Below are 25,910 nucleotides of genomic sequence, written 5' to 3' on the forward strand. Positions count from 1 at the left end.
GCGCACGGGGGGGCTGTCCTGCACAGCTTGATTGACAGTGTGACACCAGCGCTGTAGCAGAGGTACCCCTAGCGCGCATGTGAAGCTTGGGGCTGAAACTAGCCCAAGCATGCGCAGACTGGTCCCCCCCCATAGTGAGTGACCAGGAGGGTGCATGTTTAGACGGGCAGCAGCCCCCAGCGTTAGGAAGGGCGAGCAGACAGTGTGCCCCCCTAGCCAATCCTGGTGCTGCATGCAGCACCAGGATTGGCCGGTCACCGCGCAGCAATCCATTATTGGATGCCGCGCGTGGGTGGTGCACTGCTGCTCAGCAGCACTCCATAATGGCCAATCACTGTGTCTGACTTGGATGTAGTCATGCAGTGATTGGCCATTTCGCGCTGCGCTGCGCTGCGCTGCTCAGGCTTCTGACGTCGAAGCCAGGATCCGGTTTTAGCAGCCTAGTCTCCTCATGGTCGTGGACTCGTCGTGGTGACTCGTGTCTGTGACTGTGTGCCCTCTGTGTGGTTTGGTTTCATCAGAGACAGTGTCGACCTCACCCGGGCCGTCGTCGTTGATAATAGTGAGTAGTATGTATGTATGTAATTTTATGTAGTATGCGTGCACCCTATAAACACAGCAATATGACCATGTTAGGCCGGGTCTCCGCCTGTATTTCGATCTGTCCTGCACGGTGGTTAACACGTTATCTCCCGTGGTCCCACAGTCACTTCCAGTATCTACCTAGACTGACAGCGCCTCACCTCGAACCTGGCTCCATGTCGCACCTAGGCGCCATAAAAAAATTAGGACCTGTCCTTTGCACTGCTTCCTGGTGCAAGACTAGTAGCCGATGGGAGGTTGAAGGACAGGTAGGCTGCACGGGCCAGGGCATGGTTTAAAAAGCACTGCTGGCCAGGGCATATTTTTCAAAACATTTCCTGGACAATAATTCTAAATATTTCTTTTAGAATGGGTAGGCTGGCTTGCTGTGTAAAATCAGTGACTGGTTATAGTCACAGCTCCTATAATCTGGGTGAAAATATGTGATGAGTGCCGGTTGTCAGATGCCCCACAAGCTTACCTCTGCTTGTGAAGAAATTCCGCAGAGACGACAAGAGCCACCGCCCCTGTACCCACCTGACCCTTGTGGACTGTGGTACCCAGCAGGGATGAGATGGGCGCAGGGAAGGGAGCCAGGAAATAGCGTAGAGGCTTGGTGTGGTGTTGGAGCTGGGGTAGACCGTGGCGTTAACTGGGGAGACAGAAAAAGACCTGATAAGGAAAAGCCAACACCTCCCTCTGCCCGCACAGACCCTAAACACACACAGAAAAGGACGAGCCTGTAGGGAACTCACCAGTGCTCTTGTTAAATTCCGAACTCCTTGAAGCTCCAAAGGAAAAACCGGGGATAAAGCACTCCTGCGCTGTGAGGCACAAATCAATATTTACAGTACCACCCTGATGTGGTACGCCTTAAAGATGAAGCACTCCAGGACGTCACTCCTGTGTGGTGAGGTACTCCCAAGGCACAAGCAAACCATAGGCAGCGCTCCTGCGCGTGGAAAAGACCAAGAAAACCAAAAGCAAGGTTCACATCCAAGCTGACCCCTGCTAGCGCTCCTGCGCGTAGCAAAGACCAAGAAAACCAAAGGCAAATAGAACACACAAGCGATCCAGCGTGGTGTATTCCAAGTATCCCCTACTAGCGCTACGCGCAGGCAGAGAAAAGCAAAGGCAAGAGAACACCCAAGCGATCCAGAGCGGTGTACTCCTAATGTCCCCTACTGGCGCTCCTGCGCGTAGCAAAGGCAAGGAAATGAACAGGGAATGAGCAAGCGCTTCAGCGCGGCGAAGCAGGAACCGGAGTACGCTCCTGCTCGGTGCGGGTCTTCCGCGATACGTCTCCGGGCTCCTGAGAACAAACGGCGTATCCGGAAGCAGGAAGGAATCCGAAGCACTGAGCCGGCGGGAAATGCGTTTCCCCCGGAAGTGCTTCGGTGTGGAAGGTCGGCATCGAAAGACTGGACCGTGTCCCGACTTCCGCCCGGAAGTGAGTATCCGGCGTTCTGTGTGTGTTTCGGCCGGGAACGGCAAGTGCCGCGAACGTGACACCGGGTCCCATTGAAGGTGAAATGTCTCTCATTTTGAGCATCTAATCTTGCACTTGCATTTACTAATTTAATGTCACTATTTAGTCAGAGTTATGAGCTGGCCAACTTCTTTACTGAATAATACTGTGATACTGAACAGCTGCACTCGCTAATCACTTGCTTTTATATGGTTACTAATAATTACACAAAATAAGTTCCATTGAAAATGCTTTGGGTAAGCACATTATCACTTAAAACAATACTCACTTTCTCTACTTTGAATTAGTGTCCTAGTAGATTATTTTTTTTAGACCTGGAGCCAGCACACAAAAGCCCATCCCGTACCCATTAGAGGGACATCACACCACTTTGAAAATGGCGACTGTTAAAGCTCTCTAAAGATGCAAGAAGGCAGCATGTGACGCTGTACAAAACCAATTAAGTCGAAGTTCCTGGAATAAGCCATCGTGGTATGAACACGTGTACCCCTCCTCCAGCTGGTTGCCCGTCGAAGCAGTGGGATCATTCGCATTGCAGATGACCACTAAACCCATTTTAAAAGCAGGATGACCGCCTCTCGGCCATCAGTGTGGCCTGGGAGGCTGCCACTGTGGGTCATCTGCTGGTCTATTAGCTGTGTACTCCAAAATCCCCCGCCCCCCACCCTTCCTCCGCCCCCCACCCTTCCTCCGCTTGCATAAACAGATCTGCATAGGAAGAGCTCCCTGCACAGACATAGGAACCTGCATTCACGGTGGTGCCAGACAGCGCACAATACCTGGCTTACCTTACCTGTAGGGAGGGCAGGAGTTACCACCACAGCAACGGGGCTCGTTGGCTCAGTGCTGTTGAGTAACAGTACTACCTAGCATTAAAAACACAAAGAAATACAGCTCTGTTGTCATCTGCGTGTATGCCCTTTGGTCCCTTGGTCTGCCGCTCATCTGCTTGTGTCAGAGTGAATGGAATTGTGTTGTTGTGCGGCTGTGGCGATTTTCGCATAATTAGAGACTTCCCACATAATTCATCATCTGCCGCCTAATCTGCTGATGGTAACAAATTAAAATGTGTTTTTGGTTCAAATGGTTCAAAACGGAGCTACACATATTGCCGTTGAGTGGAGGACCCTTTGCAAGCTTGACTGGTCAAATTTCTGTTGCTCATTGCTATATTAGGGTGTTAAACAGGTACTAATGAGGTACAACAAATGCCCAGACAGTGCTAACAAGTGTATAATTGAAAAAAATATAAAGAAATACTATCGGAAAATATGCAGCATTACGCTGCAGAATTTGCTTTTTCTTGTTGCATAATTTACTAAGCCTGCCACATAATTTGGTTCTCCATTCTTCATAATTCCAGTGGCTCTGGCTATAGCACAGTGCAAAGTCATCCAGGAGATGGATTCTTTGGCGACAATATATCCAATTAATTGGTTGGTCTGACACGCGCTTTTGATTAAATGCTGAATCCAAAATTGTGTCTTATACCATGCATGGTAAGTATTGTGCATAATGTACTGGGTTTACGGTTGAAAAGGCTGTCATTTGTTCCCCTAGGAGGTGCTTTTAGTGTTTGGCTTGTTTTTGTCCCATGGGCCTTCCATTTGGCCACATAGGTTCCCCAGGGTGGCCCTTTGGCAGCTCTAAGCCCCATGTGCCTGACGCTCTTGCAGTTTTGACTCAGTCATAAATTGACTCCAACACAAGGCCCAGGTTACTCCCTGCGATCATTTAGTTGCCAGCGTGGAACTAGGAAGACTGAGAGAGCCCTGTATTATTATTATTATTATTATCATTATTATTATTATTATTATTATTATTATTATTAATGGTTTTTATTGAGCGCAGACATATCACCCTGTTGGGTCTCATGGCGCTGTTACGCTGTTATGTATGCCATTGATTGTTGGAATAAATTTGGAATGAATGACAACAAATTGTTTAGGACGGCATTTGTTTTAGCACTTGGTGAAAGCTGATAATCTAAATCATTGCAACTGACATGCCTTTATTTAATTGCCTCAAGCTGTGTGTGCATGGTGCGAGCCACACTGTTAAAACATGGTATTTCAAGCTGGTATTTATTTTCGAGGTGGACTCGGTGTGCCCATAACTTTTAGCGTGATCTTTGTGTGCACCATGTAGCCGGTTCTTGCCACCGAGATGCACATATATCTATATTTTTTTTTTGCAAGACCTTTATTACACTTTTTCAATTATACACAGCCACATGGCTGCAAATCAATAGACAGGATATAGCGATGTGTTATACATAAATTTCTCACCATAATCACGTTAATTCCGGCAGTACAGTCCAGATCATGAGGTCTTAAACTTTTTATAATTTTGTAGATTGTCAACTATAAACACACAAGGAACAAACTAGTAACATAAAAATGAGACTCTCACAAGCAACCTTGCTCAGTAGTAGTATGAAATTGCATCAGGGTGTCTATAGACATGTGGGACCGAATGCTGCACAACTCCTAGCAAGTAGTTCTCACATCTGAGTCAATCCTCCTCGCCTGTATTTAAGGACAATACATAGTCCGTGAGATAACACCAGAAGTCTTTGGGCCTGGATCTTGCTGTCAACTCTTCTTCGTAGGTCAGTAGTTTGTCTCTACAGCTGGCCATATCTAGCAACCATCTGGATATTTTGGGTACTTGCTTGCTGTGCCAGCATTGTGCAATCTGTCTCTTGGCCAACAACAAGGCTATGGCACAAAATTTACGCCGCGTTGCTCTGATTTGCGGAACTATACCCAGTAGACAGGTGCGGATTGTGCCTTCTATCTCAACCTCCACCATAGTGGATAGTGCAGTTACTACTTCCATCCAATAAGCATGTATCGCAGGACAGTACCAAGCCAAGTGTGCAAACCCTGCTCCCACTCCCTGACATCTTTTACACCTGTCATTATCCTGTAGTCCAAATTTGTACATACGTGCTGGTGTATAATATGCCTGATGCACAAACTTGTAATGAATAATTCTTAAATTACCGTTTGGAGTAAGGATTGGTGTTAAGGCACAGGTTTGCTGCCATTCAGTTTCGGATAGTGGTTCCTCTAGTACCCCGTCCCATCTTGCCTTGGCTTTATCAGTGGTGTGCGGTATCTCAGCCTGTGCTGAGGAGTATAATCTAGACACTAGGTGGGACAGATCTTGTGTTGTAATAACCAGCTGCAGTGTGTTCAGGCTAGCGGGTTCAGTAGGAAATGATGGATTGTGGACCTGCACTGCACGCTTCAGTCTATAATGCGTGAACTGAAACATGGGCGTTTTATTTTGGATAAATGTCAGGTCTTCTGTGTTTACAAAGGAACCTTCATGAAACATGTCACCCATTTTCACTATACCCACTTGTCGCAGTAGGGACATGCCCACAGCTTCCCCCGTGACCGATATAGCGTGATGGTGATGTAAAGGCATCGCAGGCACGTACAGTGGCGTCTTATGTGCTAATTGTCCCAACTTTCTCCAAGCCCTAACGGTGGCGTCAACTGTGTTGATGTCCCTCGCATGCAGGGGCTGTCGGACATGAGTTAGTATCGCCGTCAATGGTATCGGTGACGCATCTCCCTCCTCAATAGCAGTGTGTGTGAGGTATGGTATATTGTGGAACCAATATGCCACGTATTGCGCTTGAGCGCATAGGTAGTACAGTGGGAAGTCCGGCACCCCGAAACCCCCCCTGATATACGGAAGTGTTAGTGTCTGAAGGTCGACGCGTGCCTGTTTCCCAGCCCATATCAATTTCAGTACAAGCGATTTTATACGGCGGAAGACTTCCGCTGGTGGTTCAATAGGGATGTTGTTAAAGAGGTACAATAGTTTAGGTAGTATGTTCATCTTCACAATCGCTACACGATCCACTAATGATAGGGGCAGTTGTATCCAGCGTGTTATCTTATCTTCCAATTTGGATATTACCGTACCATAGTTAGATCTGATAACCACTTCGGGGTCTCTATGGTATAACACTCCTAGATACCTCACAGGGTCTGACTGCCACTCCAAAGGATATTCAGTGTCGTCGGGGGTTGTCGTATCAGTCAGGGGTATAATGGAAGATTTGGACCAGTTTATGGCCAGACCTGAGTGTCCACCGAACTTGATATATTCACGCAATATTGGATTTAAATGTGTGTTGGGGTCGCGGACATATAGCAGCATATCATCGGCGTATAGTGAGATATGTAATGGCCTGGATGGGAACTGAAGCGCCGGTTCTTTGTAGTTTTGACGTATTACACAGGCTAGTGGTTCAAGTGCCAGCGCGAATATCAGGGGTGAGAGCGGGCATCCCTGCCTGGTGCCACGTCGAATATGGAATGAGTCTGATACATAACCATTGATGCGTACCCTGGCACTCGGTTTGGTGTATATGAGTGACACCCACTGTACAAACCGTTTGGGGAACCCCATTCTATGTAAAATAGCAATTAAATATTCCCACTCAATGGAGTTGAAGGCCTTGGCGGCGTCTAGCATAACCGCCACTGCTTTTGTGTTTGGTTGAAGATAATGTGAAAGGGCGAATAATGATCTAGTATTATGGGAAGTGGAGCGCGTTGGTATAAACCCTGCCTGATCAGGTAGGACCAGACTTGTCATTAGTGGTTTCAGTCGCGTGGCCAGTAACTTCGCCAATATCTTAGAGTCAGCGTTGATAAGTGAAAGCGGCCTATAGGAGTCGCATACCTCCGGGTCTTTGGTAGGCTTGAGGAGCGCTATTATTGCCGCCTCACGTAATGTTGGGGGTAATTCCGACTGTTCAAATGCTGCTCCATACATTTCTACCATGTGTGGGGCGATAAGGTCCACATATCTTTTATAAAATTCATTAGTGTACCCATCAGGGCCTGGTGCTTTCCCATTAGGGAGAGACCCAATTACTTCAGTTACTTCCTCAACCGTTATGGGTGACGCTAGTAGCTCCCTCTGGCCGTCCGACAGCCATCCTATTGCTACATTCTCTAAATAATTAAAAATGTCGTCCCTTGATGCTATCGGTCGTGACCTGTACAGTTCCTCATACCCTTCTACAAAGCATTTTAAGATGTCTGTAGCCTGTGTATGGAGCGAGCCATCATCCGCTCTAATACGTAGTATAGGAGTGTGTCCCTTGCCATCACAAATTTTGGCCGCCAGTACCCTGCCTGGTCTGCCACCCTCGCCGTACAGTCTGGCTGAGTGTTTCTTATCCAAGTACTTAATTTCGTCATCTACGAAAGTCTGATGTTCTGAGTGCAGTGTTCTTAATTCTCCCAACAGGGTGAGATCTTGGGTGGTTTCGTAGGCCAAATCTAATTCCCGCATGCGTGTTTCACAACGTTCAATTTGCCTCCGGATATCTTTTAAAATACCTATCGTGGTGCTCATGCACACTCCACGTATCGTAGCCTTGAATGCTTCCCATAATAGTCCCGGGTCTTCCACCACAGGTTCGTTTAGTGTGAAGTATTCTTTGATCGCTTTGTGAATAGTGTCTGCGTAGACCGTGTCTGTGAGTGCGCGGGAATTAAATCTCCAATGGAATGGGGGCGTGGTATAATTCGGGAGTACGAGAGCCAGCATCACAGGGCTGTGGTCTGAGAGTGACCTGGGTAGGATTCTTATCTCAAGTGACCACAACGTAACTCCGTCTGTACCTAGCCAGTAGTCTAAGCGTGACCAGCTATGATGGGCCGCGGTGATGTGTGTGGCTCCTGGTTTATCAGGGTATTTGTGCCTCCAGATGTCTGTCAGTGATAAGTCTGAAAGTATGTGCTGAAGTTTAGCCCTGGCCTGTTTATGGGGTTCAAATGAGTGTGCAGAGCGGTCAACCCCTTCCACCATCGTCACGTTCCAGTCCCCCCCGCATATGATATGGGTGTTCGCTAGTTCTTGGAGATGCACCCACAGTTCTTGGAAGAAATCTGGGGCGTCCGTGTTCGGACCAAACACATTGAGAAGTGTTACCTTGTGCCCACGTAGTGTGCCCGATCTGCCATTGGGATCACTTATAACCTTATGTATCGTGTAGTTCACTCCTCTACGGATTAGCGTGATCACTCCCCTCGAGTAAGAGGAATAGTTAGCCATGTACGAGGACTCCGACCAACGTCCTCCCATTAATGTATGTGTGTTAGGTGCAATATGTGTCTCCTGCAACACAGCTATATCCACTTCCCATCTTTTCAAGTAGGCAAACACCTGTCTTATTTTTTTTGGCTGTGTTAAACCCCTGACATTCCACGTGAGGAGGTTGAGCTGATTCCTACTGGTACCTCCAGCTACCTGTGCCATCTATAAAACTTGGGGGTCCATCTCAGTAGTAAACGATAATCAGATACAAAACATAGATTCGTACCCCCAGTCGAGAACAATTGTGCCCCATTAGTCCCCCGTCCTTCGACACCCCGTATTTGAGCATGTGGTATCTGCTTCGGTCTCAAAACTTGAACAACTCTCCCATGCCCCCCACCCCCACCCACTCCAGCAACCCAATTCTGCCGAAGCCACTTTCCCATCAGAAACCTCCCTTGGAAATAGCTAAATACAAACAACTGTAGTGGGGGTTACCCTTTTGGAGGTCCGCTCGGGACACAACTCATTTTATGTTACATGCATGTGTAATTTGTCCATCCCTCTCGGTTCCACCCGCAGACCCCGGATACTCTGGTGAGTCAATGTAGGACCCGGCAGTTAGTGAGTCTAACTGCACATCTGAGCAACGTTACATCATCCCAAGGGGAGGGTGGGTCCGAAGAATCAACAGAATCTTGAAACATAGTGACTTATTATTTGGATGTCTAGGTACCCCCATTTTTGGACATCCTCACAGTAAAGCGAAAGTGCACCGCCTCATACATCACGGGCCGCCAGCGTAAATTTTCTAGCAGATTAACAGTACAGAGATATGAGTTCATGACCCCTGCAGGGCAATCAACTGTTAATTATCAGTGCTTAGGATAGAAATAAACGGGTACAGGGATGCCACGCTTGACGGGATGTGTTCGGCCCTAGTGGACATTATTACTACCTCTCGAACCAAAGTAGGATCTGTGGGGGCAGCAGATAATCAGACTCATAAGGTGTTCGCCACTGTGGGTCTATACCTGCCCCGCTACACAGTTCAGGAACCACCTTATCCTGACCCTCTGAACTACCAATCCCATGTTACAGTATACAGTGTCCTGCGATATAGCTGGTGTCCCGTGATGTCAGGACGGCACCTCGTAGGAAAAGTTCATGGCAGTTGGTACTGGTATCATGTCAACAGTTTGTGCGTCTTGGCTCCCAATCATGTACCCACCCCTCTACACAGAGAAAAGCGTTAATGCCCCTTTAGTTATCCCCTTTGTGTGCCCATGGCATAACGCCAACATCACGTGTACGTCGCTCAATCTTTTCGAACTAGGTTAGAAGACCTATTGTCAACCTGTAGTTAGCCCTATTTGTGCGGGTTTTGAGTTCGGGCCAGACCCTCTGCACATGAGCAAAGAGCCTCCAATTCTGAGGCCCCTTGGGTCCATGCCGTCCGGGCGTCTGGGGAGATAGAAAAAGTGAGTCTTACCATAAGCCAGTAGAATTACACCCCCCTTCTTACTCTACGTCGTCTGAATCCGTATGCTGATTGTCTCTTGCCCGCTGCTTGTTTTGCTGCATCACCTTCTTAATGAATTCCTGGGCAGCCTTTGGGGACGGCAACACCACTACTTTGTCATTCCAAGTTACACGTAGCCTCGCTGGATACAGCATGGAATATCCCACGTCCAACTCTCTGAGTTTGGTCTTAACGGCTGCAAATTCCTTCCTCGCTTGTTGTACCGCCACCGTGTGATCTGGGTAGAACTCTAGGGTGTTTCCTTGATGTGTGATCTTCCCTTTTTCACGAGCCAACTGCAGGATGGTGTCTGTCACGGTAGTTGAGTATTCTTGCCACAATTGGTCTCGGCGTAGCTCCCGGTTTCGGTTTGGTTGCTAAGGATCTGTGGGCTCTCTCGACTATGAAAATGTGAGACAGCGCCTCTGCACTAAAGATGTCTCTGCATAGTTGCTCTATGTAGACCTCCATTTTGCCCGTATTTGTGGACTCTGGCAGGCCCGTGATGCGTACATTATTGCATCTGGAGCGCGCTTCCAAATCTTCCTCCCTTGCTTTAATCACCTCCAAGACGCGCTCCATACCTGTACATTTGCTAGTCATGGCGTGCGATTCATCCTCCACTGTGGAGAGTCTGGATTCGGCAGTATCTAGTCTTTCGCCATGTTTCTCCAGCTTGTCTGTCATTCCGTCCATTCTGCACGTCCGGCTTTCCAGTTTACCGTTGATATCTTGTACATTGGCCTGTATAGACAGCAGTATCTTCTCCATGTTGGATGTAGGTTCCATAGTTGGCGCCCCGTCCCCCTCAGGCGCGTGTTCTGTGCTTTTTGGCGTTTTCTTGTTCTCGAAGGAGATTTTCTGTTGTTGCTTATCCGGTTTTCCCATTCTGGATGTTTCAGGAGGGCCCTTGATCGCCAGTTGTCGCGCGGATCTGGTGGTCCTGGTCGTTGATTTCACAATTGCACCTTGAGCGGCGAATCCGGGGGGCCCCACCGCACAGCAGTCTACAGAGTCCACCGTTGCTGTCCCTCGTCCCCCTGTCTATCAGGATCCGTCAGGGAGCCTGTCTGGTTGTGTGTTTGTATGGTTCTTCAGAGTTGGGTATCTGCCCTGATCAGTTCTGTTAATGCAGCTCAACCCTCCGCACTGCTCTGAATTGTGTATATTAAACGTTCACTTGGCCGCCAACATGCAGTTCTTTCCGCTGCAACGGTTCTGTTCGCACAGCAACCCTGAGTGTATTCGCCTTTAATTGCGTAACGACCTCAGGACTGTGAGGTGTCCTTGCCAGTGGTCTGTTTTGCGTCGTGAGTATCCTCCCTGCTCCGGTTTATGCTCCACTATGCTGTGCTTAGCCCATTCATCAATCTGCTTCACGTTGCCCCAGCTGTATCGTCATATGATCCAAGCATCCGCCCGGATCTCTGCACCTCAATTCAATGCCTCCTCAGCTGTAGGCAATCGCCGGCAATTTTTACCGAATTTCAGGCGGCAGCCTCCAAGATTTAAACTTCTCATTCACCCGGATTCAGGGGTTCGCACAGTTTACAATGGGAGGCAGATGCTAATGAATGCACTCCGTACCTTCACACCAGCGTACAGAGTATCCCGTGTTCCATTGGTCGAGAGTGCATAAGTCCCATGCCTCAGTTCTCCCCCGAGCTTCGGACGTTACTCCTGCTCCTGTGCCAAAGAGCTGGTTTCGGCGGGAATCGCACCAGTCCACAGTGCCCTATCCATTAGGTCCAGTGCTGATGCTGCACGTCCCCGGGTCAGACAACAAGTCGCCCTATGCCGGTGGGCGCCGCCATTTTGTGCAGCGCCGGGTAGGATTTCTTAAAGGGGCCACTCAGGATTTTCACGTGTCGTCCCCTGGTCATCCAACAATTGCACAATTAGTGATCCAGTGTACACATGGTTAGTACCTGCTGATCATTGTTGGGCAAGCCATAGGTGCCGAGGGGGTCGCAGCATCTCGTTGTTTAGTAGACGCTCGCGGCGCCGGCCGCCATCTTGTCTACTTGTGCCGGTAATTTCGTAAGATGTTGCTGGTTTACATCAATGGCTCGCTGTGTAGGCACCGTCGCTCTGCACATTCAAGGTTAGAGGTCCTCACATCCCTGAGTCTGCGTTGTTCGGCGATCTTGGGGGAAGATACATGGTTATAGACGCGGTTTTGCAAGTCGTCCGGCGGAGCTGAGCAATCACCCAGCCATTCCGCTGTGCGCCCCCTAGCGCCTACCGAGATGCACATATTTAATGCAAGTGGGTGTCTTTGCCATTCAGGAGTCAGACATCACTTAAGAAGAAGTTGGCAGGTTTTGGAGGTTATTTATGGTCCCTCTCCAGGCCCTCAAGCAGTGTCTCTTAGAGCTGAGATTTCCATGAAAGTCTTATAGTCTGAATTCAGCACCTGAGCATAATAGGACGGTATGTATGAAGCTCTGTGGTTATACTGAATAAGCAGCTACCTATGTTATGCCATCTATTAATGTAATAACTGCACTTTCACAATTGCTTTATTAACCTTCCTGCTTTCTCAAATTTGCTTGAAAATGCACGATTTTTCTTCTTTTTTTCCAAATTTTGTTTGGGGGGGGGGGGGTAAACCCCCCCCCTTTTGGGGTTCGGGCTCGCTCGCTCCGGTGCTGTATGCAAATCACTTTGCGCCCCACCACTTTCAAATGTCACCCACCGCCCCTTCTCACAGCGCTCTAACAGTGTCCACTGCAATTATCAATCCTGTTTGTCCAGCGCAGCATCCTCCAACACTTCTTGCTGCGATTGCACCGGGCTGGTCCTCCGATCTGTCCTCCGATCTTTAGTCCAGTTCTTGATAGCCTGCTGCAAGACCTTAGGGTCCGTGAAGATATGAGACTTACCCTGTCTGTTCACTCGCAGTTTCGCAGGATGCAACATGGCGTAATCCACACCCAACTCACGTAACTGTTTCTTAAGTGGCACAAAGTGTCTGCGAGCCTCCTATACTCTAGAAGTAAAGTCGGGATACAGTGAGAGTTCCAACCCCTCATATTTCAGGACTTTCTTTTCCAGAGCGGCATGGAGGGCAGCATCTTGATCGTGGTAGTTAAGTAGTTTTGCTATTATTGGGCGCGGGGCAGCGCCCGGCGGCGGCGAGGCCCTAGAGCCCTGTGCGCTCTCTCCACTATGAACATTGCTGAGAAGACATCGTCCCCCAGCAGCGCGACAAGCAATTTCTCCATGAACTGTTCCATATTGCCTGTGACCGTCTATTCCGGAAGGCCAACGAGTCGCAGATTGTAGCGCCGAGAGCACGCTTCTATGTCCTCTGTCTTCTCCTGCAGGTTGCGTATGACTTTACCCAATTGTTTATGGTCAGCGTCAAGGGTGTTGTGTGCCTCCTCAACTTCCGTGAGGCACCTCTCCGACATATCAAGTCGTTCGGCATGCTTATCCAATCGCTCCACCATTCTATCCATCCTGTATGATAAAGCGTCTATTTTAGTACCAAAGGTGGTGATGCGGCTCTGCAGAGAGTGCTCCATGGACTTAAGTATAGATCGTATATCCTCTTCGGCGGCCTCTTGTACTGGCGCCATCGCCCCAGCTCCCCTGCCGGGGGTGGGGTCTTCAGACTTGGATCGCCTTTGTTCAAAAGTCAAATTAGACTGGGTCTTGTCACCTTTTCCCATGCTCGCTGTGGGCGCCCACTCTCGACGACCAGCACTCAATCACACACGTTCCCAAGACCAATGACAGGGCAAGGGCCGCCCCCAAAGCAGACAAGGCTTGCCCGCCGTTTCTAACTTCTCGTGACGCGCAACCTCCGCCAGCTAGTGACACTCAGCGCCACCCACTCCGATTCCCATGCCTCCACCAGTGCACGACCAGTATGGAGCTCCAACGTCCCGAGTGGTAAACTGAATGGATATTCAGACCAGTTGGCCAAAATCTCTGTGTAAGGCAGGAAGTCCTTGGCCCGGCCCACTCAACCACCGCCCCCACTCTGCAGTTCTTAAAGACAGTGGTTCAATCATGTGCATCCACACTCAGGTCTCCACTAGCGCAGAGCAATCCCACTGTAGGCCCTGTAGCGCAGTCCAGGCTATATCTGGGCAATGGCCAGTCCCGGGGAGACCAGGCCGCAGTCGGACTCCAGGCCAACCTTCCACACCTTGTTGTCAACCAGCCTCAAAAGTGCCGGGATCACACGGAGCTGGGTCGTGAGCGTCTTGTATGGGCCTCCGCTTCCCTGTACACACACACAAGGATGCTCTCACAGGGGGGGCCACAGGCTTTCAGCTTCGCCTCCGCTGCTCACCCGAATAGGTTGCATCCAGCCACTACCACCAGGCTCTAGACGGCGCGCTGCAGTGCCCAGGCCTCTCCACTCCCCTCTGCTGCTTTAACACTCACTGTCTTCCTCCAGCGGACCCTCGCTGGCTCCGTGGCAGTCTCTTGTTCCGCCTCACTCTGCCGTGTCTGTTACGGCTCCCACTGGGGTCGTTTCGCCACAGCCCCCCACCCCCCGGCACCAGGGACACACTCCAGCCACACGTCCCGCGACGCAGCTCAGCCTCGCGGGTCACTGTGGGCTGCGGATCCCCGGCCTAGCCACTAGTAGACGTCCCGTCTCGCTTTGTCACTCGGCGAGTCAGTGTTCGAGGGGCCGGTCCACTCCTTCGCCTCCGGACCCCTTCAGACGCTGCAGGGGCAATATTATGTGCAGAAACACTGCCCTTGCTGCAGGATTATGGCCGGATTGTGAGATGGCTTCACGGAGCTCCGGGCTCAGGCAGTCATCACGCTCCCGAGCTAGCTCTGCCCCCCCCGAGACCTATATTATTCATATTGAAATCCACACAGTTTTTTAAATAAAATCTCAAATGTCTAATGTTAATCACTTCGTGTTATACAAATATGCATTTGTATTAAAACAGTAAGGTTTCAGAGATATGTAAGACATGCAGTATGACTCCCTAAATATAAGATACACAAATTATTTTCATTCCTGTAACTGTCAAAGCTGTACACTCCATTACATTGAAAGTGTTTCAATTGCTTGGATGGTAACGTCTTTTGAGTTAATGAACAAATTAGAGCATGCCACCGATCGAGGTAACCATTTAGTATCCCTAACATAACATCCAGTTCTTTATATTTTTGGGAAAACTATAGTGAATATTGTTTTAAGATTGTTACTATCGTAGTAACTGTGTGCAGTAAAAAAAGTTTAAGTAGAAAACAAGGTAAAAGAAAACCATATGTTTATGGATACTTGCATCCTTTTTGAACTGGCTCCAAACATCTAAATTGAAAATAAAAAAGTTCATGTTCAATTAATCGTTCAAATGGAAAGGACTGCCCTCTTGGTGCTTTTCCTAATATAGAGTTGAACATTTCAGGGTAGATTAACAAAGGCATGTAAACTAGTGCTATTTCCTGTAATGATAAATGCACTGCAGTCAGCCCCTATATGATGTAATTGAACATAAGATGTATCTGCATTTCTCTGAAGTGTTTTTTTATGCTGTAGAAACCATGCTCTTAACCAGAAGTTCGAAATGTTCTACCACATTTTAGTTGTGAATCTGTTTTGAGTTTTTAAATGTTTTTTCTTTATGTAAGGTTAAAAATATCAGTGATTTATTTGTTTTGTGGTGTCTTGAAAACTTTAATAAATTAAACTACTTTTTATCTTTTTGCAGGTTTTACTTTTAGATTGATGCTAAACATATACTCATTTTTATTACATCCGTTTAGCCCAAATGTTGGATGCTGACTGATGTTATCAGACTAATGTTGAAGATGCTTTAATGGAATGTACAGACACCAGCACTACTGCTAACCTGTGGTACAGTTAGTGGAAATAGTAGTAGCCTCCCTCCGTGGGAGGTAAAAACAGAATTATGGATCAGAACAACAGCTTGCCACCATACCAAGGATTGGCATCCCCACAGGTATGTACGTGCATTTTGACAGATAAGTTGTTTGGGGAGCACATTATGTTTTTCATTGGGACCTATGGCTATTTTGATTGAGACGTCAACAAAAATATCAGTGTAAATGTGAAGACATCCTGCGGAAATAGATGACCTTGTTCATGAATGTGAGGGACAAAACAAATCTCATGTCCATGCTTAATAACAATAAACCTTGTGCTCAGTACTCTTAATTGAATCTTGCCTTTTCGCAGGGTGCGGCTGTCAGTGCCATTTATGAACTGAATCTTTTTTTTGTTACTTCTGTTTAAAATATTCTCTAGAACTCAAGTGAACACCATCACAGGTCCTATCTTGGCTGCTGTCCAGTATTTAGATTAGGTGCAGAGCAGCTGAATATTGACAGTTCAAGTCCTGGGCTACCTTGATCCCCTTAGTTTCTGAGACTTTTCCTATCCAAATGCTGAGCCCTTTTTTGCCCCCAAACCTTATGTCCACTTATAGTATACACCTCAAATTTGCATCCTCTTTCCACCCCAACATCAGGGGGATTCTAAAGGTTCCATGGGTGTGTGAATTCTCCTGGAAAGGGGCCAAGACAATAGACAAAATATAGTGTTTTGTTTGTTTTTTATTTTTCATTTAATTTTTTTACTTTTTGGAGGGGGAAAGTACTATGTAAGGTGTCTGTTGTTTTCTGTCTTTATTAAAAATGTAATCAGCGAAAGGTATGCTGTTCTAAAATCACTATCTTCCCTGCTTTCAGGAACAAGCAAAGCTGATTTTGCCATTATTTTATTTATATATTGTTTGTAAATTATAATTGCATTACCAGTTTTGGCCTTTTTGTAAGAGGTAGACCATTCTTTACTAATTTTTATGCTTTCAACCTACTTCCAGTTTGTGGTGGAAAAAGGTGTGAAATCTGTGGCTGATTTCGTAAACCTATACATTTCTGAAAAGTAGAGAAAATTCTAAATGTAACATCGGGTCAGTTACGTACATGCCTCATCAACAGATAATATAAAAACATGCGTGAAATGAGTAGGAAAAACAGCCATTTGTGACCACATTTTCATCTGTAACTTCTTGTCACAATGGCTGATTTACAGAAGTATTACACCAGTGCGTCCGCTAGAACCTTCTGGTCTTGGGGATATAAAGGAAATGTATGCTGTCCAAGAACCCCAGGATCCCAGATCCAACTATTAAGCTGAACCGTACAATTCTATTTCATTGTGTACCAAGTATAAAGCAATTCATATGGTAAAATATCAGTGAAAAATGGATATGAATGAAACCTACTTTTTTCTGAAACGTTCATCAGATGCTAAGTTTAGGAATCCGTGGTTATTTGTACATCTCTGAATTTGTGGGTACTCATAATCCTCATGTGATTCAGAGGGCATTTTGAAAAATGTTCCTTTCTTATGCTGTGGCTTACATTTGGAAGGCTCAAATGCAGAGAGATTCAGTTGGTAATAATTGTTTTGCTATTATGTTTTTCAACAGGTCTTCTGATAAAAGTGGTACCCCCCTCTTGTGGCTGCGCCTAGCACCTTTGACACAATTAATTTTTTCCCCAACATACCTAGACATTTCTGAAAACCGAGGTGTCCAGGGTGGTGTGCCTTCTTTGGTTCTTCAGTGATTCCCATGTGAGGACTCCCTTTGATCATGGTTTGATCGGTTCCTGTCATGAGCATTAGCCACAGCCGCACAAGTGGGGCAGCACCTTTTTTTGGGACTAGTGGGCTAATGATGGGTGTAAGGAAATTTGTGGATCCCTGCAGATTCTGGTAATTTCCCACAAAGAAATGTGAGGAAAATTTGTCTTTTTAGGCAAAGTTTGAGGTTTTAACAGTCTTATGGGTGAGAAAATGTTAAGGAATCCATGTGAGGTACACCACCTTTGAGTCCCCCAGGTGTTCAGTTTTCTGAAATGTGTGGATTTGGTAGGTTTCCCTGGGAGGCTGCTGAGCGCAGGCCCACATACTACTGCTATCTCTGTTGCCAAAGTTTCCACTTTAGGACAATTAGTGTCACAGGCGCTACGCCGAGCCACACAAGGGGGGGGTAAAAAAATGTATAAGGACACGTGCAAACAAGGAGTAGTAGGAATTTTGTGGATTGACAGATTCTGAAAGCTTCCGTTACAGAAATGTGAGTAACGTTTGCCTTTAGCCATTAGTGAAATGTAGAAATTTGCAGGGCATTCTGTATAAGTAAATCGGGTCAATGCACGTTACACCACCCTAGATACTTCTGGGTGTTTAGTTTAAAAAAATGTAAGAGGATATAAATGCTGCTTCGGAGTCTATTCTCAACTTGAGCACAAATTCATACCAGTTGGTTTTTCCACTATCAGTAGTAATAGGTTCAAAGAATCGATATTAATAACGCTGTTGGGATATTGATAGTTAGCTGTAACGCCATGGCAAGGCACCTAACGTTTTATGGTCCATTCAACCTCCTTTTATGCGTGTCATGCAAAGCAGTTCATACTTCCTGCCAGGAAACAACACTCTCACCAAGAAACTACCCCCATTCAGGGCCCTTTCACGTTCATATGCCAAGAAGACTGAAATACCAATTGCACTGCTACTCAACCACTCTTCAGCTAACTTACTATAGAAACACACCTCTAGCAAACCAACACACATTCTGCCAGCCAACAGCTGCATGTTCTCCACTACACACATGCCATTTAGCTATAGTTGGATTAGTGCGTTGATCAGTTTCATTCCGTACATGAGCATCTGCTTCTCCATACACACAATTCGTATGAAAATAAACGTAGGTCAATGTTTAATTATCTGTTCATGTCCATCTCACCTACAGTACGAATACTATGAGTTCTACTTTTACTACAAGTGTGTCAAGTGCACCTTTACTAAAGCCTCATTGTGGAAGTCTGGTTAGGCTCAAAAATACTTTTTTTCATGCACCTTCAGCGCACTCGGTAAACCAAATTAAAACTCCTGCCAGTGTGTGGAAGTAAGTTGAGTGCGTCAGAGGATGAATTTGTGGCCCATGCCTGAAATTGTGTGGCCCAATCTACTTTTCCAAATGGGACTGAACATTCTGGGGAAGACTCAACTAAATTCCTTTTTGAGCACTTCTAGAAAGATTAAGGGCTTAGGGTTTTGTCGACAGTGTACTCCGTCAAAACATGGCACATGTGCTACCCATAGTAATGTGCAGTGCATTGACTGAAAAGCACTAGTAATTCGGTAGGCAAAATATCTGCTATGTGTGTGTGTAGGGGTGTGTGTGTGTGTGTAGGGGTGTGTGTGTGTGTGTGTGTAGGGGTGTGTGTTTGTGTGTGTGTAGGGGTGTGTGTGTGTGTGTGTGTGTGTAGGGGTGTGTGTGTGTGTAGGGGTGTGTGTTTGTGTGCAGGGGTGTGTCTTTGTGTAGGGGTGTGTGTTTGTGTAGGGTGTAGGGGTGTGTAGGGGTGTGTGTGGATGTAGGTGTGTGTGTGTAGGGATGTGTGTGTGTAGGGATGTATGAGTGTGTGTGTGTGTAGGGGTGGGTGTGTGTGTGTGTGTGTAGGGGTGGGTGTGTAGGGATGTTATATATTCCTAATGGCGGTTGACATTAGGTAGTTCTAATTTGGTCAGCTGTTCATTGGAAACTTATTGTTTGTGCTGCTAATAACTTTGGCACTGTTTAACGAATCTCCACAAAACCTTTAAAAAAGGTGACTAGTTTCGGGATGATCTGTTTAGCTGGGGCCAAAATGCAGATTTCCCCCGCATATTTGGCAGGAAGCTAGATCGTGTTCTACAGATTGTGCTTTTTGTGATTTGGTGTAAATCCATTCAGTAGTTTTTGAGAAATTCAGGTTAAAAAATATTTGTATATCTTGACGGTTGAGTCCATGAGAGTCTCGGGAGGCTCTTGCTGGAGTGCTAATTTAGAAAATGAGCATTCTGTTTGACCGAGGGAGCTTTATTTGCCTTTGGCCTCTCTCTCTCTCCCACTGGAGTTAGACTTCTGCTGGAGTAAGCTTTCTGATTGACTGTCAGCAACATGTGAAAATGTTGCTGGCTGTCTTTGCATGACTTGGAACTTCTTTCTATTTCCTGAAATCAAGAAAGAAAAATAGTATAAGGGGGAAGGGTAAGGATATGCGGACCCTCTAGGCTCCATGAGATGGGCCCAGAGGGAACCCCCCCCCTCCCCCCGGCCAAAAAAGAAAAATAAATTCTGCTACCCCACAAAATCAAAATGCAGCCACGCAGCATTCACTGTTTATGTCCAGGGGCTGTATTCATAAAGGCTAGGTGGCTCCACTCCCCGAGCCTCCAAGTGCCTCGAGCAGCAAATCCCTGGTGCTGAAATTAAGCAAAATGGGGAGGGGGCCACCCCACCTCGCCCCCTAAGGTCACTGGGAGCACATCCTCGGGGCTGACTCAGTAGCTATGTCCTGTGGAGCCCATCCTTGGTACATGACTGTTTAGCTGCCTGGGCAGGGAAAACAGTTTGCTCTTCCTTGTTAGGAGCATTTTTTTAATTCAATACTTAGTATGAGGTACATAGAATCTTTGCACTGCTGGAAAGTTTTTCTGCAGTACCAAAAAAAACTTGTGTGGAACATAGTGAACACAAATCGTCCAGTGTCACCTACACACAGTTACTTTTCAATACAAAGATTTATAACATGTTCAATTCCTCTACACGATGCATTAAGAGCACTTGCATTTTCTAAACACTTACACCCATTAGCTGGACCCATGCAGTTCAAAATTTGGTAGAAAAGTACTATGGTAGTTACCCGCCACTATGTAAACTAAAAAACTAGCACAGTCATTAAATGATATCATCACTGATGTCATCAATTATGTAATTTGAATGTCATTAATGATCTCGTCTTAGAACATGATTTCATGAGTGATTTAATATGAGGTCATAAGCCCTGCATGGCGGGGGGAACGCAAGTTATAGTTTGCTCTGCTAACTATAACTAGTCAATATCTGTTTTTTTTAGTTCAAAACGTTAGTGGTCACTGATATTCACCAAACTATACCGTTACTTCAACCTTTGTTTTTTCAGTGTTTGTGTATGCATATGGGTGTTTGTATGTATGTATGTGTGTATGTATGTGTATATATTATATCGCCCATTGAGACGCCGCTGGGTACTTACAGTTAGGATTATCTTTCCTTTGAAACTGTCTGGTTTGCTAATAACTCCACTCTTCTGAAAAAGTCAAATATTTATATGTAGGAAGGTGGGATCATTCTGTATGGTTATCCCCACTTTTTGCCTGGTGTTCTTTTTTTGCAGCGTACATCTATTCTGGATTCACTATGCTCTGCTTTATTCCACCATCTAGGGATTGGGTCAGGAATTGTAGTATTTCTTCTCCTCCTTTTTTTTGGTTGTTTTTTCGTTGTTGGTGGGCGTCGACGTAATACCATTTGGCGATGTTGACGGGCTTCCTCCGGAAGCTTCAATGAAAGAAGGAGGGAACCAGGAGCCGTTATTTAAACCAGGTCCTGCACACTAGGCTCCAGTAGAACTATGCTACAAAGGGGTGTGCAGTTCCTAACAAGGGGACCTCTGGTAGCCATCTTCAGATTCTTTTTTTCTGCTGTTGGGTCTGGATCGATATGGAAGGAGCTCCCAAGATTGGAGAGAAGAATCGAGGAAAAACAAAAGAAACATCGGTAGGACTGTGTCTTCAACTTTCAATCAAAGACGACTGCAGTTGAACATGGGGAAAAAAACAAGATCTTCGACGATCGGAGAATGCGCACACAGGGTATTCCCTGTGTGCGGTAATGGACTAGACACCATTCAAGTTTTGTATGAACTGTCACCACAAGTACGCTCAAAAGGATCAGCACCCGGTCTGCAATCTGTGCCTGTCGCTGGATCATCAGAGCAACGACTGTAATGCTTGCTCCATCTTCACCCCTAAGACGTTGAGGGTGAGAGAAAGGCAGCGACGAGCCAACTACAGCATGCAAGGCCAAGGACCACCGCCATGGCTGCGAGACCTGGGCCTCTCCAGTGAGGAGAAAGATAACGTCCCAGAAGGGCCAGAAGGCGACTAGGACAGATGTTTTGGTCGTGGAGGTCAAGAAGAAACTTCGAAGGAGGTAAGAGTCGTAGACCTCAAAAAAACTAGAAGAGTCGCGAAAAAAAGACTCCAGACCTCCTAAGTGATCCTCCGTGTTGAATCATTCAGCGACCGCAGCTGCATTTAAACAAAAACACACCGTAGGATCCTTGGATAAGGTCTCCGGAACGGCAAAGGTCCTCAAAGACAAAGACGTCGAAAGATAGTCTGGAAAAGGATGCCACGGCGTCTAAATGAGAGAGACCCAAACAAACGTCAACAACCGGATCGGCGTTGACAGCCAAAAAACGGAAAGCCGAAAATCTCGACGCCGAAACAGACGCATCCGAGATAGAGCGAAAAAGGCTCGAAGCCGAAATGACTAATATTCTGCAACGGAAAAAAGGCTTAGATGAAAGCCTAAAACTATTCAAGATACCGTCGAAAACAAAAAATACGGAAGGCGAAAAGGTCGTCGAAGAACCAATTCCGCCAACAACCCCCAAACCGGTCGAAGAAGAATCCTCCTTCAGGGAAAACGTTGTGGAAGACTAACAAACATATGCAGAATCAGCGACCTCAGAGAATCAAGACCTCCAATGGCACAATCTCGACGCCGAATCACCTGAGGAGGCTGTGGAATCATATCCTTCGAGGCCATCACCCCCAGATGACATTGACATGTGCAATCAACTGCAGAAACTTATGATGTTCATCTATAAGAAGAAAAACCACAGTCATGTTTTTTTTTATTGGAGACACTGATGCCTATACAAACTAGAAATCAATTCCTACCAATGCTGCCATGTGTATTAGACCAGGGGAAAGAGGCATTCAAAGAGCCTGCTACATGCAAGGCTATAACACAAAGGGCAGAAAAGAAGTATAAACACTCATCTAAAGACCCTATATACATCAGGGGATTAGTACCAGCTGACTGTCATTGCCTCAAGAGCAAGAAAAAGAGCAAACTTACTAACTACAGTGGACCACCTCCTGACAAGGAAAGTAAGGGGATGGACCTCGTAGGAAGGGAGGTGGAAAGAAGCGCATCTAATCAATGGCACATAGCTAATTCAAATACAGCAACAGCTGTGAGGAGATAGGTGGTCAGATAGGTTTTAAAAAAATATATACCTTGTTTTTTGCTCCAAAAAGCAATCCTTGGCCAGCATTTTTATGGATTTAGAAATGTACATCTGTGCGTGTTAGAGGGCCAATATGACCTCTTTTCTGCTCTAGCAGCAACTGCGGGTTTTGAGGAAACTAGGCTGATTTTGTAGTCGGGCTGAAAGATGTTTTTTCTCCTCACTCCAAGAGCCTTTGTGTGGGGGAGGCAATCCAAGAGAGCGAGAAAGAACTGCAATGCACTCTAGGAAAAGCAACAAATCATTCAAATACAAAGGACCTCCAATCACATTTGTGGTTCACAGCCATCCCAAACTTGCCTGCAGTTAATTCCACTAAGTCCGACACTAGCAACGACAGAGTCTAGGTCGGAGTATCCAATTGCAGAACAACCATGTTTAACATGAAACGGAAGTAGAAAGGCTTACATTAAGGTTCACGATAGCGTCAGAAACGAGCCTTGGCAAAGCCATCAAGCCTGGTTTTACATTGCTCACTTGGGTAAACAAAGCAGTGCACGCACGAACTTTCGTGCATTCCTACACAACACGTCTCGACTCCCTTCTGCGGTCAAACATCACTTAACAAGTCCCTGAGTCCCTGCACTATAAACATGAAATTTCTTTCCGCTCTTTGTGTCCTCAAATCTCTCACCTTGTCAGTCCGAAAGTTCAGAGACGCTGACTGTACACGCACTGCCCCCCCACCTACTCCACCACAAGCACCCTTGCACTGTCACAAAAAACATAATTATTTATAATACAAGCATGTTTCATGATCATAGTTGTATTTTAGAAGTGAATAATGCAAATTGTTACACAAAATAAAAATGAATAAATCTACAATTTATAAAGGTTAACGATTTATGAACAAAACAATTAAGATGCTCAAATGATCCACTTCCGTTTATTGAGAGACAGTTTTTTTAGGATAACTTCCGAGCACAAAACACGTTAAAATCGATGTAATGATGTGTTATTTTTAGAGAGAAACACTAATTCGTCACTAAACTTAATATGTGGACTACTTTAGGAAAGACCTGTGATATAAACATACACACCACAATGACAGCGCGCACGTCGCACTTTATGAAATTATAATTTCAACATTCAGTAAAATAAATTCACCAATTTGCACAAGGCGCTATGTAGAGCCATGTTTTCTGGGCGCTAGTTATCAAAGGCAACGGACAGATGCACACATGGCTGTGGTCCAAAGCTCGACTTATGGTGAGTTACTATAATGTAAACATTTTTTATAATGTAACCATACCGACCTCCACAGGGCGCAATTAAAAGCCATGTTGTCTGCCCCCTTTTAAAAGCAAGCCTCAGACAAACACATACGGGGCAGAGGTCCAAAGCTGAAGTTCTGGTAAGAAATTGTATTTTAGAAATTGAATAACATCAGAAAACCAACAATGGTGCAGGAAAGTGTCATGTTTATGCGGCTCTTGTGCACATAGGACTCTGACATGCATAGGATCCTGGAGTCCAAGGCTCCGGTCCTAGGTCCCAGCTATAATTGAAATATTCCATAATATAAGCACACCAACTTCCAAAGGCAGTGTACAAATAGGTTTGGCTCTTGAAAACGCAAGCCTCTCACATACACAAGCGGCATTGGGTCCAGCGCTTGGAGGGTGGGGTCGAACTATAATTTAAATATTCCGTATTATAAGCGCGCCAACCTCAGTAAGGCGCTATAAAAAAATCTGCTCTTGTAACACAAGCCTTGAAAACAGACACTGGGGATGGGTCCAAGCTCCGGTTCTAGAATGTAACTACCATATAAATATTCCATAGGATAAGCAGGTCAGCCTCATCTAGGCGCTATTAAAAAGAAAAAAATATTTTTTTTTATCACGGGCCTCGGACACACATACGGATCTGGCATCCTATGTATGAAATTATGTAATTATTCAGTGATATACCTACACCAATGCGCCAAACAAATAATATATATAGCAGGGGCATAAAGAAAAGCACGCCTGAGCGTTCTGTTTAATGATCCACGACGAGGAATGCAGCTGTTGTCCCACTGCTTGCTCCCTAGAGCAAAACGTTGGAGTGAACATTAAAAAAGAGGTGGGATATGCGCCCCCCTTTTAGCCATTTGCGTGCTTTCATTATTGAAAGACACACTTAAAAGCCAATCCTGTGTGTGGGAGGAGTCAGACCCACACGTAGTTAACACAAGAAGCCTCTCAGAGCAGCGCATGCACGCTGGCTCAGGCTCGATCTAAAAAGACCTAGCCGCCTGGTAGAAGAGAGTAAAAACATTGCAAATATATGTTTAAAATCGGCCCTTGATGCTCCTGAAACATCTAGCAGGCAAATGATGATTGGCATCACAGAAAGGAGGATCGCATGGCTTAGAATCTCAGGCTTCAAGCCAAAAGTGCAAAGCAACATCATTAACTCACCATTCAATGGGGAGCAGTTGTTAGGCAGTGTGCTTGATGAAAAGCTCAATCAACTAAAAAAGGACAACGAAACTGCAAGATCCATGGGGGGCTCTACAGGGCCGAGGCATGCATAGAGGCACACCTTCAAGGAGACCAGTGGGGGAGAGGTACACACCAACCTGCTACCTCACATCCGGGTTACCAGCAATCCTACCAAGCGGGAAACCAGAGCGCACAACAGGGACAGCAACAAAGCTGGCAATACCAAGGAAGAGGGTCCTTTCGAGGGCGTCCCCGCGGCAGAGGTCAGCCACAAAGAGGTGGACAACAAACCTCTACTAAGTGACTGCGCTCACAAAAAGGTACACTCACGAACAACAGCACTGAGAGTACACAAAAAAAGAAGCATATACAAAAACCGAAGCAAACCAGTTTACAGTTCCTCCAACATACCATTCCAGTAAGAGGCAGACTAAGATTTTTCCAGCGAAAAATGGAGGGAAATAACCACAGACAAATGGACTTTAAACATAATATTGTACGGTTACTGCATAGAGTTAACAAAACAGCCTCCAAACAGGAGGCCAAAGGAAAGGACACATTCAAAAGAAGAATGATCTCACCTAGTCAAATAGGTGCAGGAGCTTCAGGGTAAACATGCAATAGAGCACGTACAACACAGAGAAAGGAACAACGGAGTATATTCAACTTA

The 25,910-nt window shown here is 46.2% G+C and overlaps 1 protein-coding gene across 1 annotated transcript in view; it reads left to right on the plus strand.

Moving 5' to 3' along the window:
- The window catches only part of TBP (TATA-box binding protein), a 285,823-nt gene that overhangs the window by 26,522 nt on the left and 233,391 nt on the right, over nucleotides 1-25,910 (plus strand). The window contains exon 2 of the mRNA XM_086927138.1: nucleotides 15,362-15,613. Coding sequence (XP_086783264.1) covers nucleotides 15,563-15,613 — 51 coding nt within the window. The 5' untranslated portion in view covers nucleotides 15,362-15,562. The remainder of the gene's footprint in view (nucleotides 1-15,361; nucleotides 15,614-25,910) is intronic.

This window comes from Lissotriton vulgaris, chromosome 6 (assembly GCF_964263255.1).
Source record: "Lissotriton vulgaris chromosome 6, aLisVul1.2, whole genome shotgun sequence".
Classification (NCBI taxonomy): domain Eukaryota; kingdom Metazoa; phylum Chordata; class Amphibia; order Caudata; family Salamandridae; genus Lissotriton; species Lissotriton vulgaris.